Genomic DNA, 18,150 nt, shown 5'->3' with positions numbered 1-18,150 from the left:
TGTAAGAAAAGTAGCAGTTTAAATCATGGTCAAATTCATTTTTGACGTGACTCCTGAGGCTTCCCAAGATCTGAACTATTTCTTTGTAAATCTGGCAGTTTAACCACACTCATAAATCACTTTCAAAGCATATTATTTCTTAATTTTACTGCATTAGAGAACGTTTGGCCTACACAGTGAACTGTTTGTAGCAGTTATGTGAACAAAGTTGCACATTTAGTCACACAATGTGGAAAAGCAGCCAGTGGGGGAGGCAGAGAAGGGGCGGCGCCTCATTCTTTCATGGGTCCTGCTTCTGCCCTTTCCCCCCTAAGCAAACTCAATTCACAGTGTTCAGATTTGGCCTCTGTAATCTCAAAGGCCAAAAATCACAATCTGGTATTGAGGCTTTTCTGAATACAAGAAGAAAATATTATTTGCAATTTAATCTTTTTCCAAAACATCCCATGACTAAAAATTAGCATGAGTGCAGAAATCAGAGTTTCTTTTTTTTTTTTTTTAAACATTATACTGAACTGAAACAGATTTTTCAGGGGAAAAAAAACTGTGGCTTGTTCTAATATAGCTCTTGGTTGTTTTCTAATTATCCAGAGGTCCCATATTTCAACCTTGGGTTTTCACAGCCCCTCTAATGATGAGATAATATTCTTTGGACATATGTAACAAGCCCCCAGATTTCACTCCCTGGTTTTCTCCATTTTACTATGGGGCAGAAGTGGAATGACTCCAGTGACAAATTCCAGGATCTAAACAACGGCCTTGATTTCCAGATTCACCAAGGGACTTGGAGGAAGATTAAGAAGTTGAGTCCAAGGTCACCCAAATGAAAGGGCTTACGGGCTGAGTTTTGCGCCAGGCTTCCCTTTCTTGATTTGGGCTCATGTAGGGGCCTTCCCCGCCCCACTGTTGTCCCCTTGGGGATGTTGCGCCACTGCCTTCTGTTCACATCCGTGGAAAGGCCTGTGCAGTGCCTGGAAAGACTCCCAAACTCAGGGGCCCAGCCTCCATGAACAGGAGGTCCTCTTTCTCCTCTTAACTTCCCTTCTTTGAGGTATTTTACTTTCATCAGGAAGCAGAGACTTAGTAAAACCTTAGAAACATTAAAGTATAAACCCCAGAAAACTCAGTTACGTCACCAGGAATACAGGGACAATACCTCTTCTATGAACTGAATTATGCTCCCCAAAATTCATATGCTGACGCACTAACCCCCAGTCTGACTGCACCTGGAGATTGGGTCCTTGGGAGGTAATTAAGGGTAAATTGAGGACATAAGGGTGGGGCCCTGACCCAATAGGAATGGAGCCTTATAAAAAGAGGATGCTCTATCGGTCAGTCAGTCACTCTCGTGTGTATGCAGGCGTGTGCTCTCTCTCTTCCCATCGTGGGAGAACACAGGGAGGGGTGGCCGTCTGCAGGCTGGGAAGAGGACTCTCAGCAGAAGCCGACCATGCGGTCCCTGTCGTGGACCTTCCAGGCTCCAGAATGGTGAGAAAACAAAGCTCTGTTTCAGCTACCCAGCCGACGGTGTCTCAATATGGCAGCCCCCAGACAACAAATACAACCCCCAACTCAAGCCAAAATGGCCTTCCTCATGTTCACTCACACAACAGGAAGACACAGCAGTGACTCCACACTGGGCTCTTTGGCAATGCCACAGCTTAGAACACGAGCTACGTACCAGAGAGCGTGAGCTCCTCATACACACTGTCTCAGTTCATCCTCGCAACAGATGTGAAAGCAGGCCTGATGTTCCTCATATCAACAATGGAGAAACAGATGGCAGAAGGCAGCAGTGCAGTCTTTAAGACCAACCTAGATACAATCCCAAACCTTGGAGGGAGATGGCCCTCAAATGGAGGAGCAAATCTGATGACAGCACGTGAACACAGGAAGAATCACAGGTTCGCCAGGGAATAAAACAGCCATGATAAATTCAGATTTTCAATCTCCCCTAAAGAACAGCTGGAGGCAACTTCTTGAATCACATCAAGAACAAAAATAAAGGCTGGGTGGTGGGAGGGAATGAATTAAAATGGGCCTAATAAAACATAGCAGAGGTCACGAAGCCAGACAGCCTCTGTGACAATTCCGATGCCAACAACAACAAATAAACAAACAAAGGACTCCCTTCTAAATTTCACTCTTGAGTTAAAAGCTTCATGAGATGGAAGCCCCACTTTAAAATTCCCCACTCTAAAAGAGAAAAATAAAGATACAGCTTTGGAGCCTAGACAGAAAGCATTCATTGCCTGTTGGAAAGAAATAGTGAGTTCTAATTCAGGTAATGTAGCTCAAAATTTACTGCCATATTTTAAAATGCACATGAAAAATAAAATTATCCTAAAATGTCCTTGGTGAAAAGGCTGAATGTAATTGCTATCACTGACAACAGCACTGAACTTCGCTAAATTAACATCAAAGGGAGCCCCAATTACAGAGCATCTGTGCATTATTGATGGCGCCCTGTCTGTTAATCTAAGACACTCTTCTGTAAGGAACAGAAAAGCAAATAAAAGAGCTAATTGTACCATCAGCCTTCAAGGACCCCAAGGTCAGACTTGCCCCTTCATGTTGGTGAAACACCACTTTGCCTGGTCAGAGGGACAGTGATGGTGTATTCAGAGTCAGAAAGTGAACACGGGCCCCGAAAGCCAGCCACGGTGACCACAGGCAGACAAAAACAATGAGGAAGCCAAACACTCCCTCGAGACGTGGAGCTACCTCATAAACAAGACCCAGTGGCTATGTGGGAACTGGATGTTCCCGGAGAGCTTGACAGGGAGAAATAGTCAGGGATCAGTGGACATGTATTAGGACTCGTCTCCCTTATAACAAGAAACAGCTTGTTTTTACTCCTCAAGGAACCATCAGGGGCAAAGTACACCTCTGGGGTCATTTTTTTTTTAAGAAGAAGCAGCTCTCCTCTGAGCACTGGGCTCCTCGCTGAGCCTACTGTGTAGGGGAGGTACCACTGCAGAAGTTCCCACCAATTCTGGTAATTACTTGTGTACACCAGCTTGGCACTCACTTGGATGAGACCCTGAAAAGTATCTATCAGCCACATTCAGGCAAACAGATCAAATTCCTATTTCAGTCAAATTCTGTGAAGACTTTTCCCTCTGATCAAGTTGGATAACCAGAGGCTTTCCTTCTGCTTTGTTCTATCCACAATTTTGCTTCTTAGGCCTTTGGGGACAATGAAAAGAACAAGTAAATGGTAAGTATCTGACGTGCTTTACATCACTAAGCTTACATGAGTCTTTCTATATATATATACTTCAAGTTCGCTCTTTTGGTCCACTGTTAGAGGCTGAATTGTGCCCCTCCAATTTCTATGTTGAAGTCTAACCCCCAGGACTCAGCACATGACTATGCTTGGATACAAGGCCCTTAAAGAGGTCTCACTGCCAGTGAGACCAGTGTGTGGGCCCTGATCTAATATGATGTGTCCTTGTGGGAGGAGGATGGCTGGACACACAAACAGCCGGGGGGTGTGTGCACACTAAGGTGACCACGTGGAGGCACAGCAAGGAGGCAGCTACCTGCAAGCCAAAGTGTGAGTCCTCAGAAGAAACCAATCTCACCAACACCTTCATCTTGAAGTTGGAGCATCGAAGGCTGTTAGAAAAGGAATGCCTGCTGTTTAAAACCACCCAGTCCATGGTATTTGGTGATAGCAGTCCTGGCAAGCTAGTACATCTGCTATTAGGTGCAGGCAGTTTGGAAATAACCAGAACTCAAGAGCAGACGTTGAGACGATGCCGTCTTCATGTGTTCTTCCCCTCTTAGCCACAGAGCTGCAATTCATACATATAATCAAAGTGAACTTCAGAACCAAATCTCAGAACCATGTTCATGACCTTTCCCTAGTCAGCCATCCATCCCATAGGCCTCCCTACCTTCTAGGATTCCTGTCTGCCTGAGGGTTTAGTCCCTACCATCTGATGCCACCATGGGTCCCAGAAGAGACTTTTCAAGCAAGGCAGGGGTTCACGAAGCCACAGAGGTCAGAAGGGTAGAGAACAAGGCCCCTGGAACTGACTGATGGTGGGAACACTGGGGTCATCACGATCTTCCCCTGAGACCTCAGTCACTGGCCTCTTCCTCTGCTCTAGCCAAGCTAGTCCTGTACTTCCATCCCACTCCTTCTCATCACTGGCCTGGAATTGTCAGGCTCAAAGCAAAGATCTGTGTGTGTGTGTGGCGGGGCGGGGGGGAGGGGGGGGCAGTGGTGGCAGAGAGCAGGGCAGGTCAAGTAGAATAAAGCCTGTTAAGGATAAGGGTCCGCCCCAAGTGACCAATGTACCTGCCGCAGCAGACCAGTTCCCTGCCAAGATCTGAGCTTCATGCAGGACACAGGGTGATGTGAGTTTAAATATGGGTGATTTGAAATCAGCACCCCAACTTTATTCTCTGAGAACCCAGTTTCTTAAGAAAGCATGTTTATTTTCCTCTTCTCTTTCTCAACAAGCTTAATTTTTTAAAAACTAAATTGCCAAAGGAAAATACCAAAAATTATCTTTTAAAGTGGCTCAAGAAAATGTCAGGCTGGAAATGTACAGATTACAGACCTAATCAGCTATTAAAGGCCCCATCTCAGTCATTATCAAAGATCACACAAATGAGGATTTCTCGTAGCTCAGTTAAGAAGGCTTAAACTCATTCCTTAAAACAAAGGCAGCTGACACCATAGGGGACAGTGTCTTATGGGTAAGAATATGTCAAAGAGCTTTTTCAAATGCCAGAGACTGCCAGATGAGTGACCACTGGATCTCTGACAGCCATCAGCTTTCTTCTCATCACAGCATCTAAGTTGCTCACTACCACCCAGACACCTCCCTGCAGTCAGGGGAGGGCTCCGAGTGTGGCCCATGTGGCCGTCTGGACACCAGCACTGGCCTGAGCGCTCTGAATGTGGGGTGGCCTCCGGAGAGCAGCTGCCTCTGCACAGATTTCCAAAACACCTGCTGTGCACAGGAAACTAGTGCCCCTCCCCCAGACACCCAGGGATCCAAACACAAACTCGCCCTTACTGTCCTCCCACTTGGAACCCCACCAAGGCTCCTCCTCTTCCTCAAGTTGCAAGCCTGGCCTAACTAACAAAGCCCTCCACCACCTGGTTCCTACTATTCTTTGCCTAGCTGGTCCATTTTACCAAAATGCGTTGGAGGGAATGATCACAAGGTCAAAACTGAAAATTACAAAGTTACCTCTGGCTCCCTTCCGTGTCCTGGTCTTCTCTTTAACTCCTACTTCTCATCATATCACCACATCTGGAGGATGAAATTTAAGGTATACAGGATAAAGGGCACGAGCTCAGGAGTCTATGCAGGCCTGAGGAAGAACCTGATTCCACAGTGCTCTGTACTTTTAAGTGATATACGTAAGTTCTCTGATCATCATTTGCAGATTCAAGTTCAAGGAGAAGTTTAAAGATAATATTGTTAAGTCAATAGTACATATCAAATATACAGCGGATGCTTAATACCCGCTAGGTGTTGTTCTGAATCACATATCAGCAAAGCATCACTGCAACTAATAATGTACCTCTAGGCCAGTCGACTCTGAGGCTGGCCTTCCATCCTAATGAGTGAAACAACCAGAAAGCTTACTAAAGTCCATGCTGTGATATCCAAATACGCTATGAACTTCACTACCGTACGCTGTGTCTCAGTAAAGAGCCCTGGTTCGAGAGGACAGGGAAAGGCCAGAGGATAGAATGTGAGCAGGGATGGCCTAACTCTTAGTCAGGTTTCTGCAATAGCACTGTTCCTCATAGTCCCAGTGGCTTATGACCAGCGTGTCTTTCTCGTGCAGATGTCTGTAGGTGGCTGGGGCAGTTCTGCTTCATGTTCAGTGTATGTCTGCTCAATGTGTGTCTCATGGGATTTCCACAGCAACTGGCAAGTGAGCAAGAGGGGTGAGTGGAGACACATGGTACCTCATGAGTCTTGGCCTAGAGTTTGTATACTGTCACTTCTATACACATCCCATTGGCCTAAGTGCCATCTGCCCAAGTGCCAAGTCAACAGGATGGAGAAGTATACCCCTCTCTATGGAAGACGTATGCCCTTGCCAGCTTCTCTGTGGGAAGCTATGGCAAGGGCAAAGATAGAAGAACAATCTTAGATAAGTGAAGAAAACTACCCCACTTCTCTAAAATGGGTAGGATCCAGAGGCTGCATGCTAGCAACACTTATTCCCCCCAACACTGCAACTTACTTCTAAGATCCTCTAGGCAAATGTTTGTCCAAGTATCTTTGGACAAAAGCCAGCATGCTGGAGGACACAGAGGGGAAGAATGTGGAGGTGGGCCGTCAGGGTACAACGAAAGCCAGTAACTCTAACAGACATTCAGTGATCTCTCCCCAGGCATTGGGCTTAATGGAGAACGATGCCTGCTGTGTGCGAAGCACCTGGCTGGCCAGGCCGCAGGGACATCTGGACATGGTTCTGAGGGTGCAACCACCATCTACAGTTCTATTTCACTTCCCTTTTACTGTGAATTTCAGTCCTCTAGCTACAGAGCTTTGCTAGGGTGCTGGAGACACAGCTTCACTGCGACAGTCTACCTCTGATTTCAGAGAGTTGTTATCCGAAAGCAAAGCCATAGAAAGCTCCCAACCTTGCTTCTAAAAAGCAATACTCTGAAAGCACTTATTTGAGACACAGGATGCCATGGTGCCAAAAATGAGGAAAAAAAAAACCAACATCTTTAAGTGATCCCCCATCAAATGAACATGGCAAACTGAAATCAGAAAAAAGAATAAAAACAAATAAACTGAAAATTGTTGGCTTCTGAAGTTGCTTCTAGACACACCCCCCAAACATCTTTCAAAAAAGAAATTAAGTAAAAATTTTCCTTTCAAGATTAATTATCAAGTTACTGGAAGGAGAATCTGAATACGTCTCAGGATAAGAAACATCTGTGTGAAAACAGAAATGAACCATAAAACACTAACACATTCAGGTAGTTAGAAATATCTAGAAAAATCAACTGACATTTTTCATTTTATTCTGTTTGGCACAGTAGAGAACTTTCAATGTACATGGGCTTATTGTCTCCTTAATTGCATGTTCATACAGTTTACCAAATTTATTTATAGGCATACCCCTGGCTTTATGAAAAATACATAGCTTTAAAAATATTGAGCATGGAACAAATGTTAATAACTAGAAGCCATCGAGAGGTAGTTTCGGATAACCTTTCACATGTTCTCAATTGGTTACATGGGAGCAGAGAACATATAAAGGACAAACACACTGGACTTTAGAACAAGGTAGCAGTTAGTGAAGAGCTAGGCTAGGCATGGAAACCAATCAGTAAGACAAACAAGCCATGAGGCAGGGCTCCTTTAAAAAGGAGCACAGACAGAAAGCACAAGAGCCTTGAGACTGAGAAAAATCTCACTTTAATAGCTCATAGACTTGTGGCGTACCCCAACATGTTTTTTGGGAGAAGCTACCTTTTTTCCCCTACAAGCTCTAACATGAGCAGGTGGGTTCTAAGAGAAGGACTCAGAGAACATGTAAGCAGTGACAGGGAGCTCAGATCGCACCCCCGCCCGCATCCTAAGAGTGGAGCTCCATGGAGGGGACGGGATCCCAGGGACCACGGTGGCCACAGATTCTGCCATCAGAAATAGTCGCAGGGTAAAATCCTTTGGAAAAACAGATATGCAAACCAGAATCCCTCTTTTTTGCCAACATACGGATCCAAGTTATTATATTTTCTTGAGGCAAGTGTCCTTTTCCTGCTTTTGCAGAGGACCATATTGAGGCAATAAAAAAATGAACCTCCTTCCGTGATGGATTTTCCAACATGCCGTGTTCACAGTTTACTGATTTGATGGTACTGGCTGAGCCTCTGTGATACCCCAGGTCCAGAGACACAGAAGCAAAGAAAGTCAAGTCCCTGCCCTCAAGACCTGACACCCCAGGGGGTACGCAGCTGCCTCGTCCCAACAAAGAGCGGGCTTCCAGATGCTTCTACTCCTAATATGCTTTTTTTCTTCATGGAAATTCCAAACCAGACACAGATAGAAGAAGCTAAAGGTACCCAAGAAAGTTTGGGCCCAACTCCAGGTGTCAAGAGCAGGACTGTGTACTCTAACCAGGGAAGGAGGTGGTCATTGGACCCAAAGAGCTTTCAAATTTCAGTTTAAGGACAAGAATATAAAAGATTTCCAAAGCTACACATTTATTCCTTTACACATCTCCCTCTCCCTCCTTTCAACTCTTCCCCTTCCTCTCTCTCTCCCTCTCACACATACACACACATTCTTACAGCATCCCCCCAACCCCAAGAGAAGTACCCCTCAACACACATACCAATAAACACATCTGTACAAAAGTACACAAATACACAAGCTATACACCCTAGGAAACCTACATGAAGACATGGACGCCATATTTTCCAGGACACACCAAAACTCACCAATAAACCTATGACCCTATCTTGCCTATAAGAGAATGGCCATGACTACAAGCAAAAACACACGTGTAAAAACACTTTCTAACAGACGCTGAGCTTCTCAGTCCAGCTGCCCTGGTAGCTGCTATTGCTTCTATAAAGATTCCAAAGAGTAAACCATTGGTAGCCAACTTCCTATACGTGCCTGTAAACAAGAGGGCTCAGTTTTAAATAATTATGTCAAAAAAATTGACAACTGTGCTCTTTGCCAGAACAGGGATGAATAATTACAATGCCAGGAAATAATTAAGCAATTCTGACTGTCAATTCTTGCACTGTCTCTCTGATGTTAGGGCTGCATGCCTATCAGGCACGCCCTCCTGGACAGGCCTCCACACTGCTTTGATCTGCGTTTCTTGGAGCAGTCAGTGGTGGGGCGGGTCAGAGTCTCGTCATTATAGAAGATGTTCTTCGGGGGGCTATCACCTCCTCTATGTCCAACTTGGGTACTCTCTGCATTGACAATGCCATGATCTGATGGCCAATATTTTTCAGAGTATATATTTTCTTTAAAATTTCAGGAAATGAGCAAAGCCTAGCTGTTGGAGGACCATTCACTATACACACACAGAGAAAGCAAGACTAAAAGAGCCACTGCAGCATTAACTATCAGTTCCTAAAGAATGACAGCATCTTTCTGTAGAACAATCAGAACTCAGACAGAAGGCAGCTTTTATACAACAAAAGCCAAAAGGCAGCCATGAAGAAGAAATGCGTCATTGTGCAAGACACTGAGAACTGACTCGCACTTCAAGCGCTGGGCCTGCCAGGTACCGTATCAAGCCTTTGAGACTTGAGGGGGTTTATGAGTTGCTGGATGATTCTGCATTTGTATCAGCCGAGAACACCCAGACTGCCCATTCCCTACCTCCAAGGCAAGGGCTGTGATTGGAGAGGCATTTTCCATTCTCCCAAATACTTTATGTCAGGAATAAAATGAAAACAGCTCCCCAAATCACGGCCCCCTTGATCATCCATCAGAGCATTCTGCTGAATAAGCAAAACAGACTGCCACTGCTTCCGAAAGGACAGAAGCCAACTTGAGATTCTGAGTCCGTGATGAAAAATAGGTCTTCACCAAGCATGCTCAGCGCAGCGTCGGCAATTCACCAAGAGGAAATTGCTCTCCACTTAGGAGCTGACTCTGAGTGTACACATACCTCCCAGAACATACATATGTATATATACACAGAGATGGAACGCATATACACACACCTGCAAGGAACAAACACATGTCTGTACATACTGTGAGCAGGCGAGAACCAGCCTTTCTAACACCAATTTATTAATTCAGCAAGGAGCTCATTTGGCTTCTTTCTATCTGAAAGAAAAGTAAAAGCGCATCTCTCTGCAAAAAAACAGACAAAAGGGAATTGTCTGCCATTCACAAGAGGCCCGAGAGTCAGATATGAAGCTGGCAACACAGAAAACTCCTCCAGTACACTTAAAGGGTCATGGGGTAAATAGAGCACTACACAGGGGGGCCCAGACGGCTGAGTTCTCATCCCAATTCTGCCTCCAAGGGGCTTTGGGGCCTTCGGGAACTACATCCTCTCCCTGTTCCTGCACCCATAGATGAAAGGACAGACCAGAGAGTTTTGCAGCCCTCCCTTCTCCAGTTTGAAAATCATGGGACTCTACAAAAGGATAACCACCAGAAGTCTTGATGCTTTGTCAGAGTATTTTTATCTTTCTCCAAATATTGATAATTAATGGATATTTCAAAGCTTAACACAGTTAGTAAAGATGTGTTGGTAAAGAGTCAATCACACAAACGAGCTGATTCTGTAAGTGATCAGAAACTGACTGGGAGCTCTGAAGAGCATTTCTGTCAATGGTGCTAATGACTCAGAGAATCAGCCACTGCTGGATTTTAGGGAGCCCGTCCCTGCTTTCAAAGGCAGGGGACGCCTTCAGTTCTCCCCCATATCTGCTCCAGCAGAATAGTCCTGCCTTTACCTGTTTTCTTCACTTAGGCCTTCCTTGGAGGTTCTGTTTGGACAGAGAGAGGCACAGAGGGAATGGTGAGCTCAGTGTTCCAGGAATAGGAGATGAAACAATGTGGGGTCTGCAGATAGACACATGGGTGAAGCTTGGATTTTCGCAATTATGAGCTCATGACTTGGGCAGCCCAAACAGCATCCCTAGGCCTGAGTTACTGCATCTGTGCAGTAAGTCAGTGCCCCCTTCCTTCCACATTTGAAGATTATGTGAGGATGCACACACCTGGGCACAAAAGAACTTTAGAACAGTAGTGGGCATCATGGACACCCCATTCCAATACGACGGGTATTCTTTATGACCTCTCCAGATTTCCAGTGACAGCAGAGAGCTTCCATGTCAAAGACAGTGAAAGCAGGAGAAACAGTATCTATGCTATAAAATGCACGCATCCACAATGGTGAGAAATGCAGGATGCGTGGGAACTCAAAATATTATAAACACTCCATTTGTTGTATTTTGGTTTGGTGATACTGGCCGTCCCTAGAATCTTTTAACCAAAAAAAAAAAAAAAAAAAGGAAGCCAAGAAATAAATTATTTCATTTGAACAAAATCACAAAAGCTGGAATAACTAAAGGCAGTCATGAGCAATACATCAAATCAGTGTCTCCATAAGGAAAACCGTTAACACTTTAATAGCTACGAAACGAATCACTCAATTAATTTCCCACATGCTGAAACAGGTAACAATACATTTATCTGCCAGTATTCTACTCTCCATATCATATATTTCCACAACTGTTAGCAATTTTATTCAGCATAACGGGAAATAAGTTGCACCTCATGGATTCAGGGAGAGAAAGTGGCCTGAGGTCTGCTGCCAGCTGAGCGACTTGATGGAAGAGGTTTCATTTTTCTGTTTTGGTTCTGTTTGTTTTTTCCTCTTTCCCTCTTAATCATTTCCAATGCACGTGCAGAGTGCTCCAAGTCCATCAGTGAGGACAAATGAGACCTCAAGGATCTCTGGGCCAAAGATTTCAACACACAGACTAGGATCCCACAGGAAGTGACTGCAGCTCCACAGAGCTCCAGGACATGCTGGACCTCCAAAGGAGTCATGAAGTCCATTCCCCAGCCTCAGGCTTCACTGAAGGATCCTAGCTCCTCCAAAACCCATGTCCTTAATAATCTCCTTGTGTGTGAATCCAAGACCCCAAGCCAAATCCCCCTTGCCTCATCAGTGCTGTCATTAACATGACACCACGTTCAATCCCCTGGCCTCGAAGCAGACTCAGCTGGTGAAACAAAGGTCAGTAAACAGCATTCGCCTGGGCTCTGGAGAGCCAAATGAAGGACGCACACACCAGTCTCAGATCGCATTGTCAGAGAAATTGCCTTCCGTGCTAACAGTGTTTCCAAGTGCTATTGAGCCCTCACCTGTGAACGAGAGACAAGCACTTTCCCCCAGCTACCCCTTGGCCCCGAGAAAGAAGAGTCCCCGCTGAGGCACTAGAGGAACCCTGCCTTCCTGAGAAACAGTAATGTCCAATGCTTTCCTGTTTCTCCTTCCTCAGCTCCAGAGTCTGCAGAGGTCTCACCTTGTAAATGAAACACTTTCAAGGAGGCCTGAAATCCTCCTTGCTTCGAAATTCTCCTTGATGCTGGGAACATCACCATAGGCTGTGCGTGATGCTGCTGTACTGGTACAAGAGCCATCTGTCTGAAATCACCTTACCAATCACTTTGTAATACCAACAATGTCCCCCTAGAGTCCCAGGAAGACCCAGCTTATACCAAATTCTACTTCTTGTTTGGCCAATGGTGTATCCATGGATGAAATCCTGGTGCATTCTGAACACACAGGAGGACTTCCTCCAGCCTTGAAGAGTGCCCAGCAGGTGAGGCATAAATGCTCACAAAGAACAAGAGAGTAGAGGGCTTACCTTGGGCTTCACCACCTTCATGAACGCCCCTCTGACCAAAGCTTCCTCTCGTTCTTGTTTGGTTACTTTCCGAGCATCCAGAAACTTCAAATTGGGCAGCTTGTGCAGAACAAAGCATCTAGAAGAGAACAGTCAGAGACAGCTCAGGAAGACTGGGGTGATGGACTCAAAGGTTCATGCAATTTATCTGATGTTCAGGAAACTATATCACTAAGTCTTCAGAAGTGTAGACCTTGGGTGCTGCTTCTCCCCTCTTCTTTCACAATGAATAATCCCTCTTCAGGGAAATTCAAATGGTTCTGTTTTATACATACACTAATTCAAAACATACACTAATGGTTGTTCTTAACTCAAAGGTATACTCACAAATGCACACCTGGATTCACCAATAAGATCCTATCCATGTATTTACCTTTTTCCATTCTGGAAAATGGACCCCAAATTTTTGACACACAAGAAATGCTCAGAGAAAATAATCTACAACCTGATCATACCATTCATGTTACTGTCATTCTTATGGGTCACCTGTATTATTCTCATCTTTGAGAGAACAAAAAAATCTTCATTTTGAAGCTGAGACAAGAGACTTTAATTTGCCATCAGGACAATGATAATAACCTGGACAACTCTGGGATAGAAGTAAGAACATACATAGCTGAGAAACTGCTTCCTTGAGGAATCAGAGAGACGTGCTGAGGACTTTTTTCTCATCATCACTGAGTTACTTCTACACTGGCACTAGGAAGATTATCTCCATCAAGGAGAAACAAGGGGAGTTGGTTTCTAGTGGACATTAACAGCCAAATATGCCATATGGTCTCCCTGCAAAGAGTCTTTGGGATCCATTACCATCTTTAAGGATAACTGAATGACTGACTACTTGTGTGATGAACTATCTTTAAGCAGGTATATGGAGTTGACAAGACTCACATGGTCAGAACATAGGTACATAAACATATAAAAAATGATACAAAAGGTATAGACACCTGCCTCTAGCTCTCCTTCCTCAGGGACAGTCACCGACCCAGATGCTTTCCATCAAGCCCCCATACTCCTCCAATCAAAGGAGCAATTGTTTAGACCCTTTCCTGGTTAGGAAGAAAAGGTGGGTATCCAATGTCAAGCGTGGTAAGTCACATCATCTGCATGGGAATCTGACTTTTTCTCCCCGTATCCAGCATCCTCAGTATTCACGCATCTTTCCAAATGCCAACTCTCAAGACGTTTTCTTCTGCATCCCCAGCCCACATTGCTTTCTCCCTTCCCGATACTCCAAGGAGGCATTTTCAGCACCCTACCGTCTAACACTGTATTATTTTCTAATTGTCCTTCAGTTTAATGTCCTCACCAAAACTATAAGCTTCTTTAAGACAGGGACCAATTTTTCTTTCTCACTCTCAAACCATTTTGGAAAGAAGCATTAGAATGGACACTATAAAATACCAGTTCATTTCAGCTGCACAAATGTTTCTTAAGCACCTACTTCATGCCAGGGCTAGGTATACAGAGGTGATTACAACATGGTTCCTGCTCTTTCATTTCAGTTCAGTCACTCAACTGTGTCCAACTTTTTGCAACCCCATGGACTGCAGCATTCCAGGCTTCCCTGTCCATTACAACTCCTGGAACTCGCTCAAACTCATGTCCATCGAGTCAGTGATGCCATACAACCATCTCATCCTCTGCTGTCCCCTTCTCTTCCTGCCCTCAATCTTCCCAGCATCAAAGTCTTCAAATGAGCCAGTTCTTTGTATCAGGTGGCCAAAGTACTGGAGCTTCAGCTTCAGCATCCATCCTTCCAATGAATATTTAGGACTGATTTCCTTTAGGATAGACTGGTTGGATCTCCTTGTAATCTAAGGGACTCTCAAGAGTCTTCTCCAACATCACAGTTCAAAAGCATCAATTCTTCAGTGCTCAGCTTTCTTTATGGTCCAGCTCTCATACCCATACATGATTACTGGAAAAACCATAGCTTTGACTAGACAGACCTTAGTCAGCAAAGTAATGTCTCTGCTTTTTAATATGCTGTCTATGTTGGTCATAGCTTTTCTTCCAAGGAGTAAGTGTCTTTTAATTTCATGGCTGCAGTCACCATCTGCAGTGATTTTTGGAGCCCAAGAAAATAAAGTCTCTCACTGTTTCCATTGTTTCCCCATCTACTTGCCATGAAGTGATGGGACCAGATGCCATGATCTTCGTTTTCTCAATGTTGCGCTTTAAGCCAACTTTTTCACTCTCCCCTTTCACTTTCATCAAGAGGCTCTTTAGTTCCTCTTCACTTTCTGCCATAAGGGTGGTGTCATCTGCATATCTGAGGTTACTGATATTTCTCCCCCGGCAACCTTGATTCCAGCTTGTGCTTCATCCAGCCCGGCATTTCGCATGATGTACTCTGCATATAAGTTAAATAAGCAAGGTGACAATATACAGCCTTGATATACTCCTTTTCCTATTTGGAGCCAGTCCATTGCTCCATGTCCAGTTCTAACTATTGCCTCTTGACCTGCATACAGATTCCTCAGGAGCAGGTAAGATGGTCTGGTATTCCCATTTCTTGAAGAACTTTCCACAGTTTGTTGTGATCCACACAGTCAAAGGTTTCAGTGTAGTCAATGAAGCAAAAGTAGATGTTTTTCTGGAATTCTCTGCTTTTTCTTTGATCCAACAGATGTTGGCAATTTAAGGGATTCTGATATAATGGGGAAGATGGGTTCAAAGACAGAAATTAGAAATTGGCACAGCTAAGCACTGAGTTTGAGGTTATGCACAAAGTAGCTTTGCAAACACAAAGAACAAGAAGTCTTAAGAAAGCTTCAAAGAAACAAGCCCTAAAGCAGTTCCCAAACACTAAGTTTTTTTCTCAGTGCAAACATTACTTGAGGTGTGAGCAGGCCTCCCCTGTCAGTGGAGCCTTAGGTCCACAAGGCCAGCACCCCCAGTTCATAGGATGGTCTCACATCATCAAAGGGCCTCACATATGCTTGTCCAGGTGAAAGACTCAGCTGATCACTCAAATGCCAAATAGCTCAGAGGTTTCTAGTCACAGCCTTCCTATGACTAAAAGTCAAAAATACTCTAAATTCTTTTGTGGTATACTTTTCCTGCTCAGAAATTTCCACACCAACATCTGAAGTCCTGGAAATTTGACTACCTACTTCCTGCTCTCTCCCTGGCCTCAAGCTACTCATTATCTTCTCTCTTACTTCTCCCTAAGCCTCTTCTTTCCCTCTCTGAATGCCACCTAAGCTTACTCTAAACGAGGCAAGTTCTGCAAAGGCCTCAATACCTTTCTATCCTCCAGAAGAACTCCCACTGGCCTCAGTCAGTGTCAGAGAAAACTTCCATCTTCTGCTTGTAGCAGCAAAGTCTTGATGACAACAGATTCTTTCAAATAAAGACACGTACAGGCAGAAACAATATGTCAGGAGTGACGCTCAAAGGAATAAAGACACCCACTAAGTGTAGGGTGGGAAAAGATGAATATTCAGGTGAAGAAAAATCAGTATTAGAAAATCAGCCAATGTTTAATGATGGAATGAAAGATGTCTTCACGGGGCTGGCAGGAACCATGGTGACAACAGACAGCAGGTTGTCATTTCGCCCCACTTTGGATCACAGCCCTGAAATCAAAGGAGAGAGAGAGAAGCACTAGCTTTTAAGCTAGTTAAAAAATTTTAGATGACAAAGAGCTACTGTTTTCAGAGCACTCTTCTTTCAACACCAAAGAAACATCCAGGAAACAGGCTGCCAGCTCCCCTGAAACTAGGGGTGACCTGACTTCCACCCAGTTGGTCAGCCTGGATTTCCAGGTGGTTGGTGCCTAAAGATGTCTGAGAGACACTAGGAAGGCTTGTTCCAAATAGTTTAGTATGAGACTCAGCTCAGGACTCACAGTATGTCCCTTAGGAGATGTCTTCTTTCATTTATTTACACATTCACCCACCATGCCAAGACCTGAGCTGGGTGCTAAGAATAGGTGATGCACAGAACAGACAAGGTCCCTACTCTCAACAGACTTACATTCTAGCTCAGTGGGTCCCAGACTTGAGGAGGTGACAGAATCCCCCAGAGGCATTGTTGAAACACAAATCACAGAGTCCCTCCCTAGAGTTTCTGATTCATTGCATCTGGAATGAAGTTTCAAGTTAACATCCTAATAAGTTTCCAGGTAAGGCTGATATGCTGCTAGGCCTGCTGAGAATCACTGTCCATGTACATAAACACCACAAGGATGAATAGTTTTGGAATTATGAAGTTGATAAGGTGGCCAAGTGTATCCTTCCCAGTTCAGCCAATGGTCTGTCCTGCCCCCAGTGTCTATGGTCCCCAGCGCCCAGACAGAAGCCATATCCACCAGACCTTCTTTCTTGCCCCTTGGTGATGTGGAACCAGCTCTAAACCAGCTCTGCCAATGCTTAGTCAGTGAGCTTTCTGCCTGCCTGTCCCATTCTGGTCTTGGGAGATCTATTTCCCTTTGTTCTAGGTCATGTCAGGGTGTCAAAAGCTGCAGCTTCAATCCTGAGTATAATACAAGTTTGCCATAAAAATACAAGAGAGGATTCCCGAAGCCACAGAATGAAGGCTTTTACAATATCAATTCAACCCTTGTAAATTTAATCCAGGGTTATTTGTTGCACCAAAATCTCTTTACTGTGATGTATTACTTAGTTACCAGGGTTATCACAGCCGTATCCTAAAGTTGCATAGTACATAAAACATTTCAGTTAACAATGCGGGAAGGTTAACTCCCCCAGATAACCTGCAATCACCAGGGCTAGTCCAGATGACATGCCTCTGTCAGCTTCCACGAGCTATTGATGGTTCAATCAGTTTGTTTTGAAGGTAAAGTACAACAAAAGGGCAGTAAACTTATTCAGACTGTCAACAGGGGCTATCGGGAATGGGGTTTGCAGGTAAGTAATTCTGGGTGTTTTAAAGCTATTATCAAACAGCAATGGTTGAAGGAAGAGACAGCTACTAATAACACAGAAGGCAGCCATCATAAACCACTTTATGGCAGAAACCCCCGTCCATAAATCCTGCGGCACCCGGAGACAGCTTCAGATTTATAAAACTGCTTGTTAAGCCAGGGCACTGCTTAATGAAAAGAGATCCGTCTAAGTTCTAAGGCTCACATCCCCAGCTCCAGAGGGCAATGCCAATTTTCCTGACCTTCCCAAGGTGGTTGGGAGAAAGCCTTAGGGCCGGGAGGGGTGCTGGCTGTGACATGGAGGGTGAGGTTACCCAGAGGAGACCAGGGACCCTGGGAAGGTTTTCAAAGAACCACCTGTCTCTGCACACAGATTCTCGAAAAGTGAGACCCACACACAGCTTTTCAGGTTCTCTCTCTCTTCATAGAGGAAGTGCCACTTCCTGAAAGAAATCCTCTAAAGAGATGCTTACAACTGGTAGGGGGACAGAAACAACAGCAGATAGCCTTTTTTGGTTTGTTTGGTTTTTGCTCCCAAGTCAGTTTTCTCTACCAAAAGCTCTGGCACTTTTCATCTAGACTTCAAAGGGAAGGGAGGATGCTGTCTCCTGCCCACATCTGCTCCCCCGGGGGATCTGGCTGCTCCCCAGGCCCTCCGCACAACTACAGGCACACTGAGACAGACCTCCTGCATCTGCTCCTGGGGCTGGCTGCCGTGTTTCTTCTTCTGAGACTCTACCCAAGACACACCACATTTCCAGGTCTCAAGGGAACTGCATGTGGAGTCACGGGGACTTTTCCCACCTCCTTCCTGTTACAGCATTCTATGCTTCTTCCTACTGCCTCTTGCTGCCTT

The 18,150-nt window shown here is 44.8% G+C and overlaps 1 protein-coding gene across 7 annotated transcripts in view; it reads right to left on the bottom strand.

The window, feature by feature from the left end:
* The window catches only part of LRMDA (leucine rich melanocyte differentiation associated), a 1,405,312-nt gene that overhangs the window by 695,337 nt on the left and 691,825 nt on the right, over positions 1-18,150 (bottom strand). For all 7 annotated transcript variants that reach the window (XR_011253046.1, XR_011253044.1, XR_011253045.1 and 4 more), the window contains one exon: positions 12,362-12,479. Coding sequence is in view for 4 of the 7 variants with exons in the window: in XM_069572198.1 (XP_069428299.1) it covers positions 12,362-12,479 (118 nt within the window). In the remaining 3 variants the exon portion in view is untranslated. The remainder of the gene's footprint in view (positions 1-12,361; positions 12,480-18,150) is intronic.

Source organism: Ovis canadensis, chromosome 25 (genome assembly GCF_042477335.2).
Source record: "Ovis canadensis isolate MfBH-ARS-UI-01 breed Bighorn chromosome 25, ARS-UI_OviCan_v2, whole genome shotgun sequence".
NCBI classification, from domain to species: domain Eukaryota; kingdom Metazoa; phylum Chordata; class Mammalia; order Artiodactyla; family Bovidae; genus Ovis; species Ovis canadensis.
This window is presented reverse-complemented; position numbering and strand designations above follow the sequence as displayed.